Here is a 9,316-nt window from a genome sequence, read left to right as displayed (position 1 = left end):
TTCACATAAGGCATAACTCTATTAGACACTTAATAAGGAATGAAGTACTCTCTTTAGAGTATGTGAAATCAGAAAAGAACCTAGCAGATCCTCTTACTAAAAAGTTAAGTAGCAAACTAGTCCTAAATTCATCGAGGGGGATGGACTTAAAGCCCACTGGTTGAAGAATTCATGGTAGATACCCAACTTAGTTATCTAAGTCCAATATAGTCAAACGAAACCATGGAAAGACTCATAGTGTATATTTCTATTTTCATATCCCTATGACAAATAATGTACATACCAAGGTTGGGATTGTAAGAAAGCTCTTAATGAATTCATAGTCTATGTTTGGATGGTCTTAGTAAGAAAGACTTGATGAATTTATCGATTCTAGTTGAATAATTACTATTAATAAGTTTAAATTTCTAGTGAGAATGAATAGATAAACTTACCACTTAAAAAGGCTAAATTTTATTCTTAATGAATTCTTATCCCCAAGAGTTTGGGTGATTCATTTTAAATGAATTTGAAGAATTCACCTAATTTTATTGTGAGGCTGAGCTATTGATAGCTCTTAATTATTTCATATCCCAATATGGGTGGCTTTTGTTGAGACAAACCTGATGAAATAACCTACGTAAGCGAGAAGGATTAACCATATTCTATGAAAAACGTTGGGTCATTTTTCTAGCATGCTTACTATAATCCTGAGGTAAGATGGTTATATATAACACATCGAGGACTTTGGTGGATGAAGGGGTTAGTTGTGTATTATGAGTTTACCCCTATCTTGGAAAGTTCAAGACTAATTTCACTTATTTAAGAGAATGTTTGCTCATCATCACTATGTACTAGTTCCAGATACGTTCACTTGTGCTTAGGCAACTAATCTTACAATTGCTCTTCTCAAATGATTATCTTTCAAGTTTCAAGAGAATTCTTTGGCATTAATGGGAGAATGTTGGTAATGCTTCAAATATTATCCCACATTGAGTGGGAAATACCACGTGTAAGGGTATTTATAATGTTCATTCTCCCTTCCCTTGTTGAGTGATAGAGAACAAGGGCCCATCTCACATGCCGTCGTCGCCATCGGGCTTGGCTCGACTCGTGGCTCATGGTAATACATGTCTTCGACACGTCCGCTCGCGTACTTTCTTTTTGGAGAAAATTCATATGAATTTTCTAAGTAAACAAATAATGTGAAAGAATTTTTCTTTGATATTTATAGGCTATGCAGTGGAACCAAACACATATAAGGAATCATAATCTATAGTAGGTTCTCCAAACCATTTCTCTAATGGTGTTTTACCACCAATAGTAATCGATGGTGAGCGGTTGACAAGGTGACAAGCATAGACCAAAGCCTCAACCCAAAATTCTTTGCCTAACCCAGCATTAGACAACATACACTGAACCTTCTCCACTAATGTCCAGTTCATACGCTCTGCCACCCCATTCTGTTGTGGTGTATATCTGACAGTGAAGTGCCTGACAAGACCTTCTTCTTCACAGACTTTTAGAAATAGATCATTTGTGTACTCTCCACCATTGTATGTACGGAGACATTTGATTTTTCTACTTGTTTGAGTCTCCACCATCTTTTTCCATTTAAGGAAAAATCCTAGCACCTCATCCTTTGTCTTCATTGTATACACCCAAACTCTCTGGGAAAAATCATCAACAAATGTGACATAATAGTGTGTTCCTCCCAATGAAGTTGTCTTGGAAGGCCCCTATACATCTGAATGAACATAATCCAAAATATCTTTAGTATCATGGATTGTTGTTCCAAATTTCACCCTCATCTTTTTCCCTTTGATGCAATGCTCACGAAAAACTAATTTGCAAGCCCGAGCACCCTTCAATAATCCTTGATCTATCATCAATTTCAATGATTTTTCACCAACATGCCCCAAGCGCATATGCTATAACTTGGTTACTTCTGACTCCTGATCATCAGTAGAAGCTACCACTGCTGTTGTCCCAACAATTGTACTACTCAGAAAGTAATACACATTGTTTCTTTTCCGGATTCCCTTCATTATCACCAGTGCACCAGAGATAATCCTCATAATCCCATATTTTCCCTCATTTCTAAACCTTTTGACTCTAAGGTTCCCACAGAGATGAGATTTCTCATTAAATCTGGTACATAATAGACACCTGTTAAGGTTCTGATTGATCCATCCTGATTTCTCAAGCGAATTGAACCAATCCCAAGTGTGTCAATAGGGGAATTATTTTTTGTGTAGACAATTCCACCTTTTAGTTCTTTAAAATCAAAAAACCATTCTCTATTGGGGGTCATATGGTGGCTACAAGCTGAATATAACAGCCATGAACTGGAACAGCTGGTTGATGGAGTAGCAGCGAATGCGAAATCTGAATATGCATCTGCATCATCATACTCGATCACATTTGACTCTAAGACAGCCTTTCCCCTTTAAGGTTTGCCTTTATTCTTTATCTTGGGACATTCTTTCTTCCAGTGCCCTTTTTATCGACAAAAGGCACATTCATCTTTGCTCAATCTGGACTTTGACTTCGATCTCACTCTTCTTCCTTTATTCTGACTCTTCGAATGGCCTCTAACAACAAGAGTTTCTGCTTCGACACTTGTGTTTTCTTGTTTGTCTTTCTTTCTCAATTCATAACTATACAATGCAGTTGTTACTTTACTGAGAGACACATCAACCTTCCCATGAAGTAGAGTAGTTTCAAGATACTCAAACTCATCAGGAAGTGATCCCATCAACATCAAAGCCAGATCTTTGTCTTCAAAAGTCACGTCCATATTCATCAGATCAATCACCAGCTGATTAAAGCTAGTAATGTGATCATTTATAGTGGTACCTGGTACATAGTTGAAGCGAAACAATCTCTTTTTCATGTAGAGCTTGTTCTGACCGCTTTTCTTCAAAAATTTCTCCTCCAATGCCTTCCATAATTTACTTGTAGAAGTTTCCTTAGAAAATGCATAATTCTTCTCTCTAGAAAGACACGATTGAATAGTACCACATGCCAATCTATTGATTATCTTCCATTCTTTCTCCTCAACATCATCTGGTTTCTGTCCTTCAATAGCAATGTCTAGACCCTACTGAAATAGGGCATCTAGAACCTCACTTTGCCACATGCCGAAATGGCTGGTGCCATCAAAAATCTCCACTGCAAATCTAACATTTGTCACAACATTTCTTGCCAAAATTGAAGATGAAGAATCTGTTGACGACGATGTGGATGTTTTTGTGTCGTTTGCCATTTTGCTACAAATTCTATTTAATAGCTATCAATGTTGAATGTCAATTAGCCCAAGGAAATATTTTTCTTATGTGGAAGATCAGCCTAAGCTGCAACCACAGAGCATACTAAAATAAACCAAGAGCTCTGATGTCAATTGTTGTGGAATTCGGGTTAATTTCCACCAATAATAACAAATTCACCTTGAAACTATTATCTAGGTGACTAGTGTGAAAACGATTGTACTAAAAATCACCCCAAGGTAGATTCCCAGGAAAGAGTGGAGGGGTCACAATGGTCCCTCTTAAAACTCACTCTCCTTAGACAGAACTATCAAGACAATTAATTTTAATAGGATAATAATTAACAACAACTTTTTCCCCTACAATAGCTATTAAATAGACATAAAAGAGAACACCAAAATTTAACGAGGTTACGCCAAAATTATGCCTACGTCCTCTAACATTACTAAAATAATATTTCACTAATAGAGGAAATATTACAAAGAGAGAGAAAGAGTACAAATAGCCTTTAATATAGAAGAAGGCTTATATTTGTGGGATGCTAAACTAAGGACGAGGAGGAGGGCTTATAATTGTGGGGTGCTAAACTAAGGACGAGGAGGAGGGCTTTATTTATAACAAAAGAATTTCCCCTCCTCCTTATACAAAACCAATGTGGGATTCAAAATTTGCCAAAAAAACAACACATTATCGGGTGCGATTTCGCAAAACTAATGTTGTTTATGTTTCAATGATATTATTGGAATAATTGTCTATTTTGAGCATGGGATAATTGATACATTGATATCAAATCATTTTATCCATTACTGTTAAAACTTGTTAGCACAAACCAACTTACCTCAGTGGCCTAAAGGTTATGTGTTCGAGCATCAGTGACTGCAGTAGGATGATTGTTCACCACTGCGATTTTGTTTTCACCACTGAAGTTTCAAAAGTAACAAATTGATCACTAAAACATCAAATACGTCATTCAACAATGAGTTTATATCTAGAAAACAATAATTCATTCTTGAGCCCTTAAGCTTCAATAACATCGGGGGTATGAATTTGAATCTGAATGCATATTCCACTGCTGTGGATATGTACATACATGCAACAAAAAGGTGGGTGGGGTTATGGAAAAAATGCTAATGTAGTTTCCAAGGCAGGCACTTGAGCTGAGGGTAGGATTGTGTCCAAGTAGTCGAGCATTCTCCGCCACTTTCATTGCAACATTTACAAACAACTCCAAACATGTTCCAGTTTCCTGCAAATTATATAAAGAACAAAACATCCCATTAGGAATCAGGTAACTGAAAAACAGAAACAATCAACAATGAATAAAAGCTGAGCATATTCTACTTTGCTGACACCATAGCCAGGGGCACAGAGGATATAGAAACAGAGACCACTAGCAATAACAGAAGCATAAAACCCAGGAGTTTATCCATTTCCCCTCGTCTATCGAGTGAGCAGCGAGGTATCTTTTAGCAATATAATTAGAAATCTTAAATATATATAAGCAAAAAGAAAAAACAATTTAATGGGATATAAGTCACACCAGATGTTTGTTGATTGTGTGGTTACTCAAACATAACGGTTGATTCAGCATTTAAAATAAAATGAAAATAAGAAAGTTTTGGGAGTCAATTAGATATCAAATAATTGTTCAAGGAACTGTTCGATATTTTAGTGACCAATTTGTTATTTTTAAAATTTCAGTAGAAAAAATGAAAACTTAATTAAACATTATTGACCATTTGGTTAGTTGACCCTTTTTAATTTTATATATTCATTTTTCCACGAGAGTAATCCTTTAAAGGTCTAACGACATTTAATCCTATATGATCACATCTTAATTAAATAAAAACGAAAGTGATCAAATATTTTTTTTAATTCACTAAGTAAAAGTGTACAAAACTCAAATGAAAGTAATCAATCATGTAATTTATCATTTTAATAATAGTAAAACATCTATTTTCCCTACCATACTAAGTAATTGTGCCATGGAACATTCAAATTGGTTTTTATTAATTTTTTCGTCACACATTATTTCCTCGGCCCTTTTTATTGGTTCATCGTTAATTTTCATATGATTTACATTGATTTTTGTCTTAGTAGTTAAAAAAATATTATTCTCTTTAGAAATTATGGATTTAAAATTCAAACGGGTACATCTACAGGTGTGTACATTATCAATAGTTAAAAAAGATTTTGAACAAGTACTATTTTATAATCACCTTAAATTATTCAAAAAAATGAACCTTAATTAATATTGACAGTAACCAATTTACATTTTTTTATTAATCTAATATGATTGCAAGTGATAGTATATACTCTAATCAATTTGTACCATAATATAAATGGTTTGAAGTATCATAAAAATAATAAACACATTAATTTCTGGTTTTAATTAATTAATCATAATATTTGTATAAATCAGCCAATGTATTGTTGTCTAGGTTATTTTAGCGATTAGCATGACCATTTGAATTTGATAGAAATATCCTGATGCAATCTAGAAGGTTAATTAACCAATTAGAGGCTAAAATTTCAAGGTGAGTGCATTAATTTTATGCACATAGTATAGCCAGCAGAAGCATGTACCAGTGCCTACAAGCTCTGAATCGATTCGTTAGAAACCGTGGGTGCTACGGTTGGGGCACTAGCCCAACGTAAAACCATCTCAAGCATCACCTGAAGATCACTGAACTTGTTGAATCTCAATAGCACTCTCGATGGTAGCTTATATTTGCATAAATTGGTTATCCATTGACTGTTCAAGCTACTGGAAGTTGGCCTGAAGCTTAATCACTTCCTGTTAGAGTTTGATTATATTTTCCAGTATCGTTCAAATATACTGCAAACGAAGAAACTTGTAGCTGCTCCAAACAACCTTGAAAGCACATCTTTAAATGCTTTGTTCAATTAACTGAAACACAAACTATCCTAAAGCTTAAACAGGTTCAACATGTTTCTTGAGATAATTATTACCTTTTTCATAATCTCACCCAATACAGCTTTCAACGTTAACGGTCCTTGATCTCATTTGCACTTTGATTTCTTGGCCTTGCGGCTTTCAACTTTCCTCCGTGCAGCTTTGAATTCTTCATCAGTGGGTTCAGAATCTGCATTACCCCCGTATTTGGACACCAGTGATGAAAACATGGAATCAAACTGATCTTTCCTCTCACTTCTGCGCTGAGATATGATTGCAAATAGATCTGATTCTGATTTCGACTGTTTAGTTGACCTGTTAAACACCAAAGACATGCCAAATATTTCTGCATAAGAACAAAGTCAAATATCTTTAAATGAAAGGAAAATACCCCAGCACAACACTCACTTCTTTCTTCTCAAGGGACTGGTAGGTGGCTTTATTTCAGATACTTTCTTTGCCCATTTCTGATAGGCTTTGGTTTCTTTCAATTCTCCTAAATAGGAAAAAAAAAATCATGAAAAGATCACCATAACTAAAAGCTGTAAGAATTTAATAGGCCTAAGAATTATGCACATCCTGATTTTAGTAAGTTCAGTTCTCTATGGTAGAATAGAAGTGGAACAATACTTTGATTACCGACAGCATAAAACACAGAAGGGAATAATCAGAAATGTTTGATCATGAAGTATCCAGAGTTAACCTTATTGGCTTTTAGTCATCCATTTTCAAACTAAAAACCAGGTAAGAACTTATGCTACATTTAATTGTACTTCTCAGGCAGAAAACTGATAATGCAGCTTGCTTTAAAAAAAAGTTGGAAGAAATCCTCACCAGCAGCTATTGCCTCATCAAGCAAATCCTTGAAACGGTGTGAGTCAAGCTTAGGATCTGAACAAAGCATTGAACAGAAGAGCCTGCCAAGGGAGCAACAGATAATAAATAATTGGAAAAGTGTACAGGAAACACACACACACACACATATATACACAAACTGCGCTCTTACTTATTCATATTGCCCTTGCACTTCTGATAAAGATTGGTTAAATCTTTCTTCTCCGATTCAGATCCCCTATAGTTTGCTTCAAACTCTTCAATATCAGCCTCAGTGACCTAGTGTTGATTAAACCATAGTGAATGAAATGGAACTAAAAGTCAAAATCCCAATAACATAAAGGAAATAGGAGTAAAAAAGAATGTTACCTTTTTGTACATAGCCCTGAAAAAGGCTTTCAAATTCTCAACAACATTCCCCGCAAGGTCCTGATTAACAAATGAATAGAAACAAGTTAGAAAATGCTCCATTAGTAAAGAAATAAATTGGACATGCCAGACTAATTAATATTTGAATTGCTAGTACAACAGTAAGTCTAGTGAAATGCAGTTTTCAATCAAAAGGTGACATGCATATCCTAAACATGTAACCCTGAACTTATATTACTTGGACTCATGTGAATGTCAAAACAAGCAACATGCGACACAAGTACTTTCAACTTCTAAAATTGTTTTCCATTAATTTGAAGGGTCATTGAAGGATCAATATCCTCATACTTGTTGGACACATGTGTCAAACACGAGTACTTCATGCAAAACAAAGATTCAGTATAACATAGCCCTGAACTGCATTAACTCACCGCATCATCAATGCAACCAGTTTGATCGTAGACTGCCCGTTTCTCCTCATCACCAAGAATGGATATCACCTTTTGCAATTGCTGAAATTTCTCTTTAGCTTCCTGTGTATGAAGGGAACCAAAACTTAACCTTACTCTCTTCCATGAATAATCACATGCAGAAACAGGAAAAAAAACCTAACTTAGAAAAACGAATAAACTTCAGCTTTTACCTCATCACCGGGATTTTTATCAGGATGTAGTCTCAGGGCCAACTTATAATATGCTTTCTTAATCTCCTGCTGAGATGCAGTCTCGTCAACACCAAGAACCTACAAACAATCAGTTGTTGTTAGGCCTCTTTGCTCAATTTTTCCATGGAAACTACAATAGAGAAACCACCCAAAAACACTTGATAATTCTCTGGGAATGAAGCAATGAAACATTTTGAGAAGTCACATTGAACCCCAAAAAATAAAATTGAAATTCAAACCCTTATATGTGCATAGTTTCAACCATTTCGTTCGTGAAAAAAAAACATCAAACTTCCGATCTAAGACAAATAAATCATTTCAATAAAAACGAAAAAAGAGAAAAAAACACTAAACTTCGTCACAAGAAAGTATGACACATTAACCCTAAATTCCAAATCAAAGTAACATAAAATTAAAATGTAGAAAAACCTCATATAAGCTCTTTTTGTTTGAAGAACAATGGTTTTCCACTTCTTCCTCTTCCTCATCGCGTGAAACCCTGGATTGTTTTCTCTTTCCCATTCTATCCAAATTTAACAAAGCAACAATTTTTTTTTTAGTTTTGGAATTTTATCCTTTTTTGATTTCCTATGGCAGAGAACATAAGGAATTTAGGGTTTGGGAAGAGTATTGGTTTCTAGATTTATAGTGTAGGTTTTGAGCTTTGATTCCTTCCCGCCATTTCGGTTTTTATTTTCCTAATTTCCCGCCGGTTGAGAATCCGCCGTGGACAGAGCTACGATAAAGGTTGATAATAAGAACACTGTATTCGCGCCGCTGATGATTTCAGTTTGGGCTCTGAGTCCGGCCCTTTTTACTTATACCATACTGCCTCTGTCATATTTAAGATGTTTTTATTGACTTTTTCTGGATCAGTTTTTTTTAACTAACTTATTATTTTTAAAATTTATTATTAATAATAATATGAAAAAATATTTTAAAAATATTTAATTAAATAGTTTCATAATATATATTTAATAAAAAAAATTATTTTAAAATATTTAAAATAATCATAGTAAAACTTTAAAAAGTTTGACTTTTAAAAATCGATAAAGAACACTAAACATAGTATTTGTATAGGTTTAAATATGTTAGAAGATGTTTAATTTTTATTTTAATAATTGGTTTTTATATATATTTTTTGTTAGTAGTTAACGATAAGATTGAAAAAATTAAGAGAAAGGCAAAATTTTAAATAAAAAGTACTACAAGAATTCAATTTTGAAAAAAAAATTAAATCATAATAAGTAAATTTTAATTTTGAAATGATGAACATTTGACATA

The 9,316-nt window shown here is 34.2% G+C and overlaps 1 protein-coding gene across 2 annotated transcripts; it reads right to left on the bottom strand.

The window, feature by feature from the left end:
* Nucleotides 1-6,046: 6,046 nt before the first annotated feature.
* LOC120125969 (chaperone protein dnaJ 6-like) lies at nucleotides 6,047-8,822 on the bottom strand. 2 transcript variants are annotated; one of them, XM_039144281.1, is made up of 9 exons: nucleotides 8,617-8,822; nucleotides 8,462-8,582; nucleotides 8,012-8,110; nucleotides 7,800-7,901; nucleotides 7,369-7,428; nucleotides 7,172-7,278; nucleotides 7,000-7,082; nucleotides 6,574-6,661; nucleotides 6,047-6,480 (listed from the first exon to the last, which is right to left on the bottom strand). In XM_039144281.1, the coding sequence occupies exons 1-9, from the start codon at nucleotides 8,634-8,636 to the stop codon at nucleotides 6,273-6,275; spliced, it is 888 nt and encodes a 295-aa protein (XP_039000212.1). In that variant the 5' UTR covers nucleotides 8,637-8,822; the 3' UTR covers nucleotides 6,047-6,272. The 2 variants fall into 2 exon arrangements, with proteins under 2 accessions (XP_039000212.1, XP_039000211.1); XM_039144280.1 differs by having other exon boundaries at nucleotides 8,462-8,588; nucleotides 8,623-8,822.
* Nucleotides 8,823-9,316: the final 494 nt, after the last annotated feature.

Source organism: Hibiscus syriacus, unplaced genomic scaffold (genome assembly GCF_006381635.1).
Source record: "Hibiscus syriacus cultivar Baekdansim isolate YM2019G1 unplaced genomic scaffold, ASM638163v2 tig00110450_pilon, whole genome shotgun sequence".
In the NCBI taxonomy this organism is placed as follows: domain Eukaryota; kingdom Viridiplantae; phylum Streptophyta; class Magnoliopsida; order Malvales; family Malvaceae; genus Hibiscus; species Hibiscus syriacus.
The sequence above is the reverse complement of the archived record's forward strand: the minus strand, read 5'-3'. Positions and strand labels throughout refer to the sequence as shown.

Bases quoted from the DNA above. Each gene is read 5' to 3' on its own strand.
- LOC120125969 (XM_039144281.1), bottom strand. From the start codon at position 8,636: ATGTTCTCTGCCATAGGAAA. The intron at 8,583-8,616 runs TCAAAAAAGGAT...AACTAAAAAAAA, and splicing joins ATGTTCTCTGCCATAGGAAA to AATTGTTGCTTTGTTAAATT. The intron at 6,481-6,573 runs GTGAGTGTTGTG...GGTGTTTAACAG, and splicing joins AGTCCCTTGAGAAGAAAGAA to GTCAACTAAACAGTCGAAAT.